The 16,602-nt window shown below is 34.6% G+C and overlaps 1 protein-coding gene across 3 annotated transcripts in view; it reads right to left on the bottom strand.

Annotated features, from left to right (window-relative positions):
• The window catches only part of pcx (pecanex), a 267,343-nt gene that overhangs the window by 160,840 nt on the left and 89,901 nt on the right, over positions 1-16,602 (bottom strand). For 2 of the 3 annotated variants that reach the window (XM_085814871.1, XM_085814872.1), the window contains exons 11-13: positions 11,615-11,778; positions 11,289-11,394; positions 634-1,122 (exon numbers count right to left, since the gene is read on the bottom strand). In XM_085814871.1, the coding sequence (XP_085670997.1) occupies positions 634-1,122; positions 11,289-11,394; positions 11,615-11,778 (759 nt within the window). The remainder of the gene's footprint in view (positions 1-633; positions 1,123-11,288; positions 11,395-11,614; positions 11,779-16,602) is intronic. The other variant, XM_085814873.1, reaches the window with a different exon arrangement.

The following is a 16,602-nucleotide window of genomic DNA, read 5'->3' as shown; positions in this document are numbered from 1 at the left end:
AGTTTTTGAATAGCATTGTTTTCTCTGCAACATTTTCATCCGAGATGTTTTTGCCATGATGTTTTCAGCGTACACACCAGTAAAAAGTAGTTCATAGGAGTTGAGACAGTATTATTTCAAGAATAACTTTATTTTTCAATTTACTTACTCAAATATTTCTCAGAATTTCTTGAAATGCCCCAAAAATGCTATTAAAAAGCCTCAAAAAAGCTCTAAAAACTTCTATAGTGCTTTAAATGAGGAAAATACTTAAAAAAATGCACATGTCATGAAAATCTGAGCCTTGGTATTAAGTTACATGCATTACATTAAGGATGATTTTTCTATAACTAGTTAGTCCTACCAAAACCAAAAACATAAGATTTACATATTTATTTATTATATATTATATATCATTTTAAAAATCAGAAAGTTGCCTCTTTCATTAATCTTGGTGGTTTTTGCATTTGTTCAGTAACTAACCTTTTTTTTAATAAGTTCTCCTTTTCAACTAATCTTCCCTGATAAGAAAGTTTTCATCTTTTGGGCATTCAAAAATTCTTAGAAAGGATTCTGTTGTATGTATACAAATAAATTTATCTGTGTAAATAACACACATGTACGTGTATAATAAAAAGCAAAAATATAACAAACCTGTCCAGCAGGGCCAACAGTGCAAGTCTGTCAAATCTGATCTTGATATATTTAAATGGGAGTACCCAGTATCTATAATAGTGCTTAGATTTAGGAGGTCGCATTCGTGATATGTCTGAAAAATGAATTCTTGCACAAGCAATATCAGTATCAGTTCCAGCTTGAGAACTTGCTGCTTGAGATAAATTAGATAAAGTGGTGGGTATTCCAGCCGTTGAGGCTCGAACTGATGTAGCTATATTTGTTGCCACATGTTGGCTTCTACTTCTTGCGTATGGTACTCCACTATTTTCAATTCTTTCCTTCCTCAAGTTACACATAGGAGCTGCTGATGCTAAAGAGGGGACAGAAGTCATGGCATCAGAATTTCGATGGAAATCTAAACCTGAAAAAATTGGGCTTGGCACTTTGTTAGCATGAAGTATTGCTGCTGGACTGTCCAAAATAACTGTAGAACGGGAGCTTGAAGATGAATGAGACAAAGTTTCCCTAAAATGAGGTATTTTCATACTAATACTACCTACGAACATATATTCTACATTCATACATAAAATATTACAATAAGATATAAAAAAAGGATACATCACTATTAAATAATCTTTAAAACAACAATATTAATTACTACAGGTCTCCGAGCCCCCAGAAAAGCACCCAAATTTTTCCAAAGGAAGATAATTTTTCTATCAATAATTCTTTCAATAATATTTTAAATATTGAATCATGCTATACTACTCAAATATGAAATCTTCTCAGAAATTTGATATCTTGAAATCCTTTTCAAGGCACAGATTACTTGTTCACAGAAGACATATTTTTCTTTTAAAGCTTCTAAATTGTAATTACTTCCTATCATGTAAATATGCAAGTACAGACAAAAGTCTTTAATACGGATGTCCATAATCCAGAATGATCTATGATCCAGACCTCAAAGCTACAAACTTTCTGCACATGCGCATAGTACGCTTACACATGCACGTTTAATGTATAACGGACGGAATAAGCTAAGCTAAAATTATCTAATTATCTATTTCAGTTAATGTTGCAGATTGCGTTGTTCCTTAATCTTCTAATTGGATCCGGCTTATTATTTTTTGCAGACTGTTAGAGCAATATTATAAAAGTAAGTTTGAACTTTCGATTATGTCAAAAAGAATTTCCGATTCTGGTGCTGCCATAGGATCTACAAAGCGAAAGCATGTTTCAATGTCCATCAAACAAAAAGTGGAATTGCTTCAAAAAATGGATAAAGGCATATCCTTTGTTTTGCTGCTCAGTGGAGGGGGGGGGACGTCGCGGCGTGCTATGAACTGGAAGTTGATCAGTCAGCATTATCCTTATCTTCAGGGCAGATGTTTTTATTTTATTCGGCTTATCATTCCTTACTAAATGTAGTATTTCATCTCGATGTACTCCATCTTTGATATGATTTAAATCAAATTCCTCGTCATTATAAATATTACGAATACAAATCAAATAGTTTTCTGGCTGCAATTTTCTAATTTCGACTATGCGTAATGTATGCTTTATGCATGCGCGTGTTGAAATAAATGTTTAATAAAGTAAATAAATAAATATTAAGCATTTTTTTTTTGTAAATATTGATACCCTTTAGATCATAATTGCTCTTTTTTTCATAAATTATGGTTTCATATTTTTAATTTTATAATTTCTACATGCCATCATACCAGATTTAAACTGATGATCTATAATTCGGAAAAACCGATAATCTGGAATCGCCGAAGTCCCAGCGCGTCCGGATTAAAGACTTTTGACTGTATATAAGTTAAAGTTCTTAAATACAACTCCCTATTTTTTCAGTACTCCTTTCATTCAACAAAGAACTTCCTATTGAAATGAAAAGACAAATATATAAAGCATTCAATCTGATGTTGAATGCTATGTATAATGGATATCCAAAAATCTTTTTCTTCTTCAGAAAATGCTGAATTATAGATATTTCACCATTTTAAAAATGCTGACTATTTTAATATTGCATGCAAGGAATAATGCAAGCTTACCTTAGCCCCCTTCCCCCCACTAAAAATTTATAGTTCTTTCTGCTTTGGCTGCAAATTCTTTATACTTACGGTGCTTCTTCTTCTTTATTTATTTATTTATTTATTTCTATGATAAAAATCTGTTCTGTTAGATTGTGCAAAATATAATAAGATTCTGAGACTAAAATTTAACTGATAAACCGCTCCACAAATCTAATTTGACCCTATTAAATACCATTCATTTAGTCAGTTAATGGCCTTCTAGCAATTCTTTTGCAACTGTGCTAAATGCCTTCCTCAGATCAAATGCAATTTTTTTCAAAAGATAGATACTTGCCACATACTACAGAAACATAAAGTATATAAAACTCATCAGAAAAATTAATATTAAACTAATAAATGTAGGTATAATTATGTTTATTAATTACAGTTTATTAACTGTAGATCTAAGATTAGAAAAAAATGATGCACAACTTTTAGTGTATTACTGGAACATTATACGAGGGTTGGAACTTTAATAGTGGCAACACAGCTGAAAAAAAGCTACGCAACAAAACCAAAGAATATCGCATATACCACACGTGAACTACATACCTACTTTACCTCTCAGCAAAAAGACTCGTCCTACCAACGTCACGCGCATGCGGAGTGACGCGAAGAACGAATCCTTGTATTAGCTCGTGGTCTAAAGTAAGTGTTGTCAGGATGTTTTCAAAACAAGAACAACGATGTTGGATAAAAATTGAATGTGCCAGAGGTCGTACAGCACGACAGTGTAATCAAGGGCTTCAAGAGGCTTGCGGGGAATCTGCATTGCCTTACAGAACCATAGCAAGATGGATGAAAGCATTCAATGAAGGACGCCAAAACGTAGCAGACATGCTGCGGCCAGGTCGTCCGAGTGTCACCGATGCAGACATACAACAGGGTTGCCACTCAAACAGGAAAATGAAATTCCCTGACTTTTCCAGGTTTTCCAGGTGTGTTTCAAGAAATTTCCAGTCTATCCGCATAATGTACGTTGGCTGTGCTAAGAGGTAAATTAATTATGGTATTACTTGTATTGTGTAGCAAATTCACTTAATTATTCAATAAATCCCAGAGGACATTTATTCTTAATTATTCTTGGTATACTTTGATAATTTTGTTTAGTTTTACACTTAAGAAACTTAATAAAATTTAAGATATATACATTGGATAACAAATGTATGTTTTATTTAATTAATACTCATGATCATCACCAGTTCAACACGAGGCTAATCCGGTCCTTATAAATCACAACGCAATGCTAAATAGTTAGGTTAGATTTTAGGTAAATTTAATTTGCACCTTAAAAGGCACCTTAACACTTGAAAACACAAATATAATTATAATAGTTTTTGTTTTCTCCACTGAAGATTGAGATTAGAATCTTCCCAATCTGGAATAAAATAAGGCTTTTTTTGCAGACATTCTGCAGCTAAACGAAAGAAAGAAATCTATTTTAATAAATTGAGGTATTTTATATTAATTTCGCAGCATACATAAGGAAAAAATATGTGCATTAAATTTCGTGATGGTATGTCATCATACTGCTATAATTAATTTCAGGATTATGCCAGAGAAAATTTCCTGAAATTTGGAAATATTATTTACTAATAATACATAAATTTAGAGGGAAGAAGCAACATTAAATTATATAAATAACATAAAAATAATTACTTAAAAATTGAATTATAATAATCAACGATATTTTAGCGAATATAGTTATATTACATGGCTAGCCTAGATTACTGATTACTATTTTTTTATTTTACTGCAAAATGGCAAGGTATTTATTAAAAAGAAAAAAAAAAGGTTTAAAAAGATTTTGCGGTAAAATTCTAGTATACGGTAAGGCTTTGGCACGATTTTGAAAATTGTCGCCAAGACCAAAGTGACCCGTTTACTGCGCATCATGATGTCGCCAAATCTTATTATTATTCTAACCAAAGAACGTCTATGTAAAGAAGAAAAGGTTCCATACAAGCAAAATGCTATTACGCCGCTAGAATGCGGAAGGAAAATTTGCCAAGGGATTTGGCAACGGAACCTGGCGGCCAGAATTTCCCTCTCCGCGATGTGTACAGGAAATTGAGAAACACGTGTTAACAAGAAACGCTCTTCGACAAAAAGAAAACTACGAAAATCCGTTTTTAAATTATTGCGAAAAATCCAAGAAGAAACGTTTTATCAAAGGGCGTTTCTTCTTGGATTTTTCGCAATAATTTTAAAAACGGATTTTCGTAGTTTTTTTTTTCCTGAAAAAAACTAATCCATGAATTAATTTACTTGCATCAAAAAATATTTTTCCTTTAGAGTTTAACCACTTGTGCTAAGACTAAACTTCACGGTTGCGGTGCCATGCGCTACAATATAACAAGCTGTAAAGTGTCTCATTTACGCCGCTCCGCATCTGCGAGTGCAATTCAGAGCTGTAACTCGAGAAATAAACAATCTCGTTGTTAGGCGACGTGTGCACCACGTTATTTTCATTTTTGCGATAAATGCTTATCGACGTGGTGTTAACGTCGCTCGCGGTTTGAGACAAAAGCATCTCGACGTGCGTGGCACGTCTTTTTAGCGCAAGTGGTTAAAGAAATTTTAAACGATATTCATTTTATGAACTCTTGATAACGTGACCTTCAAACTTCGACACAGGTTTCGAGCTTTGGCGACAGATATATCAGACATGCACAGCTGTTTCCCTCTATGATGGAACGGAGCCACAGCCACGTCTGTTGCAGAGAGGTTTTCCTTCTTTACAATACATATTCTTTGATTCTAACCTCCATGGTACCGTATACTAAGATTAAACCCATTTTGTTTTATACGAGAACAGGTACTTTCTTTAATTCATGCACTGCACATGCGATTCTCGAGAATACTGGAAACCAAAACTTGCGGGAAAGTTGCTTTGCCTTTCTAAAAGACAATCAAATTGGAGCTGCGAAAATTGGCTCTATGCCAGCTACCCGAATGACACTCACGTGATACATAATTCGCCAAAAAAGTTATCTCTTCCGACGTCGGCGCAAAAATCGCTTTTTTGGGGGGATCGTTGTATGAACTTCCCTGACTTTTCCAGATTTTGACAAAAGTTCTCCCAGTTTTCCAGGTAGCGTGGCAACCCTGATACAAACTGTTGCCGCACTAATGGACAGTGATAGCCGCCAAACAACTCGTGAGCTGGTCGGACAAACAGGATTAGCACATACGACTGTGCTGCTAATTCTAAAGGAATGCCTGTCCATGAGAAAAATTGCTTCACGATGTGTTCCACATCAATTGACGGAAATGCAGAAATGGCTACGATAGGATGCTGCCCGAACCCACCTGGAGCGTTATGAGCGTGAAGGAGATGCTTTTTTATGCCGTATCATTACGTTGGATGAGACTTGGGCCCGATCGTACCAGCCAGAACTGAAACGCCAATCAAAGTAATGGCGTCATCGCGGGTCACCACGACGTTCGAAATTTCGTCAGAACCCCAGCAATGTGAAAGTTATGGTGATTCTCGTGTACAACTGTGATGGTGTCATCCTAACGCAAACCGTTCCTCCTTAGCAGACCGTCACTGCGCAGTATTGCTGCTCATTTTTGGAGAACAATCTCCGACCAGCTTTGAGAAAAAAACGGCGACACTTTCTGCAGAACGCTCCTCTCATTTTGCATGACAATGCTTGGCCGCATGCAGCGCAAGCTGTGACTGATTTGTTCAAGCGATGAGGCTGGAAAGTGCTTTACCATCCACCATACTCCTCAGATCTAAACCCTTATGACTATGACTTAATTCCTAAGATGAAGGAATCACTTTGTGGCATTCGCTTCCAAACTGTTCCTGAGATTCTTGCGGCAGTAGACCGGTCCATTCAAACTATCAACAAAACAGGTGCTGCTACAGGTATTCTGCGACTTCCACATCATTGGAAATGGGTTGTACACAATGCTGGCGACTATATTGAAGGACTGTAAAACATGGTGACATGAATCACGTTTGTATTCCTTGTAAATAAATAGTTGCCACTATTAAAGTTCCAACCCTCGTAGATTATGTGTTAGTAGTAAATTCTCTGAGAATGCATGATTAAATCAATATATGGATAGAAAATTGTATGCATATAACCTTCTGCTCTGAGATAACTTAGAGCAGATCAGGTGACAGTATGGAATAAGGCCTAGCAACAATTAGATGCCATTTAGCAAGGTAGAACCAGTGACATTTAATTCCCTACCAAAGGTTATTTACTTTTCATTAGAGGATAATTTCTATATACTTTACTTGAAATATCTAATCTGATCCAGAATTGTCCATAAGTAATGTCATATACGTTATCCCTACCCCATTGCTATTAATGTAGCAAAATTAAAATTGGATCTAATGTTTTTAATGACTTTGATATCATGTTTTCTGATGAAGAATTCAATTCATCTTCCAAACTTTCCATTACTTACGAGAATAAAAGAGTTATTCAAAACTTACAGTTCCTCACTCATGTGATTCGTTATAATCTATGACAATTCTTGACTTCTATCAAAGCATATCCAGAAATTTACTGAATACAAAAATTACATAAGCAAAAAGTATATAATTTTACAATAACTGTTTTAGCACTGCAGATAGAGAGATTCTGAAAATATGTAATTTTGCAGATTCTGTGAAACAATGATCAAATTAATAAATTATTGATTAGTCGCAGAATATAAGCAAAATTTGAGAAGATATTATAAAAAAAATTTATGACTTTCAAATACATATTTTAGATTAAAATTAAATATTCCATAAAAAAATTCTTAAACAAGTAATTACAAAATAAGAGAGGCTCATTTTATAGTCTAGCCACCTGTGCAACCTGCAGTGTAAAACAGTTACTATAAAAAAAAGAAAACAACACATAATGATTACAATGAGTACAGTGGTGTCATTTAATTGACCCAGTGTGTAATAATAATAACAGAAATGAACAAGCGTGTTTATTGCTTTCAAATCACTTAGTTTGTTAATCAATAACAGATAGATTAAACTGAAATTAAATCAAATAGCTTAAATTTAACTGAATGGCAATACACTAGTACAGCAATTCTCAACTGGTGGCATGCAGACCACTGGTGATACACAAGAGAAATATAGGCAGTACGCAAAGAAACAAAGTATTTTTAACTATTAAATTCAAAAGTTATTATCAAAACATCCTGTTTAAGTTTTTTCTCTAACATTCGTAAATTTATACGATCTGAGTTTTGTTCAAGGTCAATAGCCACTCATAGATTTTAGCAAAATAATCAGTTTTTATTTTCACAAAAATTTTTTAGCCATAGACATTACAAAATTTGCCATAAATTCTGTTTTAAAAGGAGTAATAGAAATGGATGATACATTTAATAGGAAATAAATATAAGTTCCTATAAAAAGATAATAGCATCTCATTAATTCTTTCAGAGTTTATCGATTTATCAGCATGTATACCCTTTAAGTCGGCACCATTTCCGGGCCATATTACCCTATTTCCAATCAAAATCAGTTTTTTTTTAAACATTGATTTGCTGTCTCTAACGGCAGGTATTTTGTCTCCTTATTGCTTCGTATTCCTTATTTTTCTAGGCGATTTGAGACTATCATCCTTTGTTTTTGAAGAACTCATAATGTATTGTGCATTTAAATATTTGTGAAAAAAATAATAAAATAAATATAAATTTTTAAAATGGAAAAATGGCTAGGATTGACTAAGGGGAAAAGTGGTAATTCAAAGATTCAGGATAATCTACCAGCACTAAGAATATTAAATATATATATATATATATATATATATATATATATATATATATATATAATGAAAGTTATTTATTATTTAGGTTTACTTGGAATGGAGATAAAATGGACTCTTAACGTGTTGTTTGCGGTGAACTACTATCCAATCAAAGAATGAAACCATCATTTCTTAAAAGGCATCTTGAATCTAAACATGCCAATTTAAACGATAAATCTGATGAATATCTTAACAGGAAATTATTAGAGTTCAAAAATAGTAAACAAGTAGTGAAAGGTTTTGTTACTTCAAGTGAAAAAGCTTTGGAAGCTAATTACCTAGTAAGCCTAAGAAAATAACAATTGCTAAGACTGGGCAGGCTCACACTTATTAGAGAAAACCTTTATACAGTCAGCAGTCGTTAATTCGGACACCCATAATACGGACTGATCTATAATCCGGACCTCAAAGCTACAAACTTTCTGTGTATGCGTCGTGTTGACGCATGCACGTAAGACCTTTATGGCTGCGAATATGTGTGTGCGCGTGCCCAAAATACGTTTACGCATGCGCGTTTAATGTATAATGGACGGTATAAGCTAAGCTAAAATTATCTAATTCAGTTAATGTTGCAGACTGCGTTGTTCCTTAATCTTCAAATTGTATCCGGCTTATTATTTTTTGCAGACTGTTAGACCAATATTATAAAAGTAAGCTTGAACTTTCGATTATGTCAAATAGAATTTCCGATATATATTTACTAATATGTAAAGGATCTACAAAGCGAAAGTATGTTTTGAAGTCCATTAAACAAAAAGTGGGATTGCTGCAAAAAATAGATAAAGGCATATCCTTTGTTTATCTAACCATTCTGAAATGTGTTTATCAATTTCACACTGCTCTGCAGCAGGGGGACGCCGCCACGCGCAATGAATTGGAAGTTGATCTGTCAGCAGTATCCTTATCTTCAGGGCAGATGTTTTTATTTTATTTGGCTTATAATTCCTTACTAAATGTAGTATTTCATCTCAATGTACTCTTTGATATGATTTAAATCAAATTCCTTGTCATTATAATTCGCTTCCGATAGCGAAGAAAGTAAAGTAAACAAATAAATAAAGCTTTTTTTTTTTTTTTTTTTTTTTTTTAAATTTTGATACCCTTTAGATCATAATTGTTCTTTATTTCATAAATTACAGTTTCATATTTTTAATTTTATAATTTCTGCATGCCATCTTACCAGATTTAAACTGATGATCTATAATCCGGAAAAATCGATAATCCGGAATCGCCGAAGTCCCGACGAGTCCAGATTAACGACTTTTGACTGTATTATCATTCCACAGTAGTTCCCAAAGAAGCAGTGGAAACTTTTTTTTCACGATTTCATTTTAATTTTTTTGCTTCTATTTCCAGATTGATTTTAGAATTTATTTTAACTTCAACAACATTGTCAGTTTTGAAACAAAGCTTGCACAAAATATCCATTTCATAATCTTCACTAGCATGGCTACAGAAGGTATGAATATTTTGACAATACTTTTTGCTTGCAAGAGCATCGATATGCATTTTTTTACCACATTTTTTCATGCAAGAGCATCACTTGTTTCCTTTAAACACACACAACAGGTATCAGAAATGGAAATCTCTTCGGTAAGCATGTCTTCATCACATTGGTTTAATCCACTATCGACTATAATCTCATCCATGTTTTTGAAAGATGCTCTTTTTCTTGCATAATCTAATTAGGTAACCTTTTCCCACTGTTTGGACACTTTCTATTATGTATTTCATACTTTGAGAGAGATACTGAAATTATTTCATACTTTGCCAGTTTCTCAGTTGGCATGGTCAGGAAATGTGTGAAATACAATGCCTAAGCATTCTACAGAATGTCGGATTTCAAACTTTGCTGGTAACATATAGGGTGTCCAAATCAAATGTACCTATTTTGAACATTCGATTAAAAATGTATGTAAAATGATTGTAGCATCATGAAAAAAATATTGGCCACATGTGAGAGCTGAATTCGTACAGTTTGGCGACAGTATTTTTTTCTTTCGTCTGATGCACCTGTGCTTTTACTGAGTCGGCAAACAGAAAAATGGCATCACCACAAGAGAAGACACAAATTGTTCTCACAAAGAATTTTTTAAACAGTTTATGAAAGAAATCCACCCCAGGCTAAGAGCATAAAAAAGTGGCACAAAATGTTTCATGAAATGGGAAGTGTATGGAAGAGATCCGGAGGTGATTGGCGTTTACATTCTGATTCATGTGTGGAAGATGTTCAACAAGCTTTCGTTCGGAGCCCTCGTCAGTTGATCAGGCAGCTTCTGAATTATCTATGCCACGATAAACTATTCATGATGTGCTGCATTGAAAACTGAGGATGCATATTCTGCAGAAACTGCAACCAAATGATGGGCCGCAGCATTTGCATAACCGATGGATAGGACGTGGCAGTCGAATTGCCTGGGTGCCAAGATCTCCTGACATGACTCCTCTTGGTTTCTTCTTTTGGGGCTGCGTGAAAGTCAAAATCTACTCAGGGAACATCCGTGATATTGAAGAACTTTGTGCCTCCACAACAGCGGCTACTGCTGCTGTGACTTCGGAAATTCTACACCACACGTGGCTGGAACTGGATTACCAGCTGAACATTCTCAGGGCTACTAAGGAAGCTCACATGCAATTGTACTCATTGTTTAATAAAAACTTTGTGAGTATTGGTATATAATTTTAGAGTTTTCTTATGCTTTTAAACTCTCTGTTAAGTAGAGCAACCTCTCCAAATTAGGTAAATTTGATTTGGACACCCTGTACATATACTAATTCACACACATACCCCCCCCCAAAAAAAATTGTGTTGCACCCAAAGTAATTTTCTTACCACTTGGAATCCATCATGAATTCTAAAAGTCTCACATCAGTAGCAGTTCCCAGACCTCTGGCTATGCCTGTACTGTTTTCATCAAATGTATACGTTAACCAGTTACCTGAAAAATGAGGAAAATATTTAAAGTAGCATGTAAAAAATGCATACTCTTATTTTATACCTGAGTTATTTGAGTATAAAAAAAGACAGTCCCTGTTTCTCCAAATTAAAACCACATCAATAGAAAATAATGCCACTGAAATTACTCATAATTTCTTAGTTTCATCAAAAATATAACTTCCATGAATATGAATTTTAAATGAAAATAATGATTAGATTACCATGCTCATCTTGAAAGCAATGAATTGCTCCAGGAGATGTGTCATTATGAGAACTGGCTAGGTGGGTACCAGGTGTAGACAGCAAGTTTGCAAGTAAGTAAGCTGGAGGGCCTTGAGTTGACTGTTTCTTTGGAGACATCCAACTTGTACTGCTGCTATCCTCTCTAATAAATTAGAATAAATTAAATTAAATAAGTTAACAAATAATACTCCCTATCAAGTGAAAAACAATTTTTAACATTGTCTACAGTTTTAACTAACAAAAAACACCAAATATTTTCAAAAAGCACTAACTTATTTATTAACATATTACCAAAGGTCAATAAAAACCAAAGAATATTTCTGCACTGTGATATTAACAGCTTAATGGACATTAAATTAGTTCAAACTAACAGCAAGTAAATACACAGTAATGACAAAACTTGGCACATTTAACGTTTTTGAAATACACATCATCTAAAAAGTAGTATTTAAAGAAACATATACTGGTATTAATTTAAGTCAAACAGCGAAAATCAGAGTCATATTTGTAAATCTCCACAGAAGTAGTTTCGATAGTTTTACCGAACAACCATCCTCAGCTGCCAAAGTGAAAAAAATATCATGCTGATTTTTGTTGTTTGACTTCTAAATTAATACTTGTTTGGTGTATTATTTTATTTTAATTATCTTAACATATACTGGTGTTCAAAATTTAAGATAACACTCATTTCTAAATATTTCAAAAAATACTTAAATTAAACGGAAAATACGCGATCAAATAATAATGCAATAATGCTGTTGCAGAATAAGTAATTGCACTTGTATATGTTAGTGGCACTGTAACAGCAATAGCAAAATACATAAAAAGCACACTTTTTTGTTGTTCCACCATTTCTTTGTTCAGACACATAGGCAATAATCTTAGTGTTTGATGCAACATTTTTCTTACATTCATAAGAGGTGCAGTAGAATAGGGAACCACCAACAGTTACATGATGGATTGAAGTGGAAAACTGCTAGAAGACTAATTGCAGGGCAATCCTGAAGCAATTAGAAATGAGGTCAATATACACTCATGTCCATAAATTAAGAATAATTCGGAGTCACGTGGAAATCGAACTCTAAAATAAATATATCACCTGTAAAATCACTACACACATCTTCAAGAATCATACGCAAATTTCAGGAAGCAACCAGATGACAGCGATGGTACGTCACAATGACGAGAGTGTAAGAGAGTGATATATAAGGAATACAGGCAAAGAAGTAAAATTGTTCGCAGGCGCTTTATAAGCATTTCAGTGAAATAACCGAATAGTTACGACACAAAGGACGCATTTGGATGATTTTTTACATGGTAGAATTATCGGCTGTCTGGAATGTGAGCGTATCCAACTGGAAGTATCAGACGAACTTGGAATTGCCCAGAGTGTCATCTCCAGGCTTTCGCAACGATTCCAAGATGATGGTAATGTGAGTAGGCGCTACAGCATAGGCCGCCCCAGAGTTACAACGCCGAACGAGGACCGGTATTTGGTAGTTACTGCCAAAAGAAACAGGCGGAGAACAGCCTCAGACCTGTCTCGTCAGCTCTCTTCAGCCACTGGTACGACAATTTAAAGGCAGACCGTGTACAGATGCTTAGGGCAGATTCGTCCATATGCTCGTAGACCTGTCAGATGCATTCCACTTATTGCAACTCACTGTCGCCTGCGGTTAGACTGGAGTAGAGAGCATGCATTGTGGACACCGCAACAGTAGGCTTGTGTCATGTTTTCCGACGAGTCCAGGTTCAGCTTGCAGTCTGATTCTCACTGTACTTTCATATGGAGAGCTCCAGGTACCCCCATTACCACCAAGAAAACATCCTTGAACGACACCGTTACGGTGGTGCAGGAGTGCTTGTTTGGGGTGGAATTATTCTGGGTTCCAAAACTGACCTGCATGTTCAAATTGGAACCATGACAAGCCAAATCTATCGGGACCTCATTCTGGAACAACATGTACATTTGTTTCGGGGCACCATGGGCGCACAATTTGTGTTTATGGGTGACAATGCCAGTCCTAACCGTGCAAACATCGTAAGCAAATGCCTTCAATCGGAGGATATCACCTGTATGGACTGGCCGGCCAGCATTCTCACCGGACTTGAATAAAGTAGAGCACGTGTGGCACATGCTCGGTCGTCAAGTTGCAGCCCGTCAACCTCCTCCTACATGTCTACCGGAACTTCAGAGAGCATTGCTTTTTGAGTGGTGTAATATCCCCCAAGATCAGATCGCTAATTTGATACCCAGCATGCCTAGGCATTGTACGGACTCTATTGCATTGTCTGGGAGACATACAATGTATTAACAATCATACCAACCATGTAATATTGGTTTTTTGTAAATAGTTTTTTTTTTTTTTTTTTTTTTTTTTTTTTGTAATTTGCTCCAGGGAGGAAAAAATCGCTAATTTTTTTAATAATAACAAACATATAGCATCTTTTTTTGCTCTTTACCTTTTGTTTAATAAATAAGCTTTACAAATAAGTCAAATTTGTTTTGCTTCTAACTCTTCCTTTGCCTGATTTTGCATTATCCTTAATTTATGGACATGAGTGTAATATCTAGTGCTCTATGGAATTTGTGGACTGTTTCTTATTCAGAAGGTCTGGGCAAGGGCATCCAAAAGCCAAGATACCCAACAAAGATCAGTATTTATTGCCTTCAGCCAGACATCAAAAGGACAGTTATAGCCACACAGCTCTCTCATAGTTACACTGAAATTTTAGTTTCAAAGGTTACTGTTTCCCATGGGCTTCATGAGAGAGGACTTTTGCCAAAAGATCTGCTCTTGCATTCAGCTCATTCTCTCACACAACAGAGCACACATAAAACAGTGCAGAGACCATCCAATTTTGAACTCAAATTCAATCGACCAAAGTTCTCTTCAATGACAAGATTCAGTTTAGACATTCTTGATTTGTCTTCATTCAAACAGGATCTCAGGCATGATAACCAATCTTCGAACATCAACAGAAGAGGCCACTACGGCAGAAAAATGTGTTCTTGGCCAGGGAAGGTATCATGCTACATGACCAATGTAACACATGTGCTTGATAGACACTCTCTAACTAATCAAAGGCAGACAAAGTAAATCTTAAAAACTCTATTGACTTTTGAGAAGCATAGTTGACTCACAATTCCTTTTAATGAATAATAATGCTCGTACCCATAGGGTTCAACTAGTGGACATATTCACAGTAGGGATGTTCAGCATATGGATTGGCCAGTCTCATTCCTAGACCTTAACCAGATTGAACATGTCTGGGATGCACTTAAAGAGGTAACTGCAATTCTTCAGCTGCCTCTGAAAAACATGAGGTAAGAGCTGCTTTGGTGCAGGAGAGAGAGTGTAGTTACTACAAGGACTGATCAACTGCTTCATTAAAAGTACAATTTCTATCTACACAACCTTCATAAGAGTATGAAATCTGAAATGAACACAAATGTGTAATTCAGTAACATAGTGTTTTCACTTCTGCTTATCAAAGCCAATAATATACGATTTTTTGAGTAAAAATAACATACTTACAAAGTAATGTTTTACACACATAAAAAAACATTAATTTTACATAATTAAATACTAAGACTATAGGAAATTACCCACACTACTTATTATGCAAAATATACCAAACATGGCATTATACAATATAAAAAATTTTATACATACGGTTCTGAATACATATTCTGAAAAATCATTCATTTCAAGTATACTAAATTTACTGCAAATTTTAATGAGATATATAACTAAAATCATTACTGGAAAGTACACAGAATTACTGAAAAACACAATTTTAGAGATGTAGTATTATAAATTAAAAAGTGAAATTATCATACAGTAGATGCCACTTAATGTGATTGTTGTTGATGTTATTATTCCAAAGTTGTTATCGAATTGCCAAAGCCCTGGCCATTTCCGTACGAAAACACGGAAAGTACCCCCAATCGCATGGCAATATTGCTATGACATTGCAAACGTGTCACACTGTGACGATCTCAATGTCACAGTAACGCTGTGGGTAAGGCTTAATGTCTGCTTATTGCGACATTGATGTGAAGTCACACTACGACGTTGATGCTTAGTTACACTGTGATATTGTTGTGAAGTTACACTGTAATACTGTTGTGAAGTCGCACTGTGACATTCATGTAACGACACATTACAGCTTTAATATAACGCCATAGAGTGACATGAGTGTTAACCTAATAAAGTGCCATGAATGTAATATCACTAAAGATGCAAAAGATGCAACACAGGATTACTTTCTAAATAATTAGCGTGATGTATTCTTATTTTAGTGAACAGGTAACTACAACAGTATTTTAGTGATCCAGTAAAGAATTATGCTCTTCAAGGTATAGAAATATTTCCATAATATTTGAAATTTTTAAAATTTTGAAAATATTCAATATAATCATTTGAAATTTTCTCTTCATACTAAAGTTGTACCTCATCATATTAAGCTCATATAACTGTAATCCATTTATGTTTGATATATATATGTGTGAACCATAGTGTAGAGAAAATGCTCGATGTAGTATATATGATGAAAAAGTGTTCATATGGACATTTTTAAGCGTATTATATCGCAAATACCTTTGAGCATTACCTGTTCAGAATCTACATAATTTTGCTTTTATTCTTTAGAATTTAATATTTAAAGATAGTTCATACTTTTCCAAAATTTCTGAATTGTATTAAAAATCTGAGTTCTTATCATAACTTATTAAAGGTTTAACTATATTTCTTAAGTTAACACATTCCCCCCTCTTTCATAATAGAAATATTTAAAAAATATTCTTTGGGTTGAAATGTTTATTATAACCATATCTCTTATAATAATAACTTGTAGAGACATTAGGTATTTTTTGGAAGCAGGAGTCATGAAAAATGTACAATGCTTTCTCAGGGAATTGAACCACGGACCTCTAGATACGCGCCCAGCGTGCAAACCACCA

Source organism: Stegodyphus dumicola, chromosome 4 (genome assembly GCF_044657685.1).
Source record: "Stegodyphus dumicola isolate Sdum_Otavi_A_Nest chromosome 4, ASM4465768v1".
Lineage (NCBI taxonomy): Eukaryota > Metazoa > Arthropoda > Arachnida > Araneae > Eresidae > Stegodyphus > Stegodyphus dumicola.
Note: the sequence above shows the minus strand (reverse complement) of the source record. Positions and strands in the feature narration are given on the sequence as shown.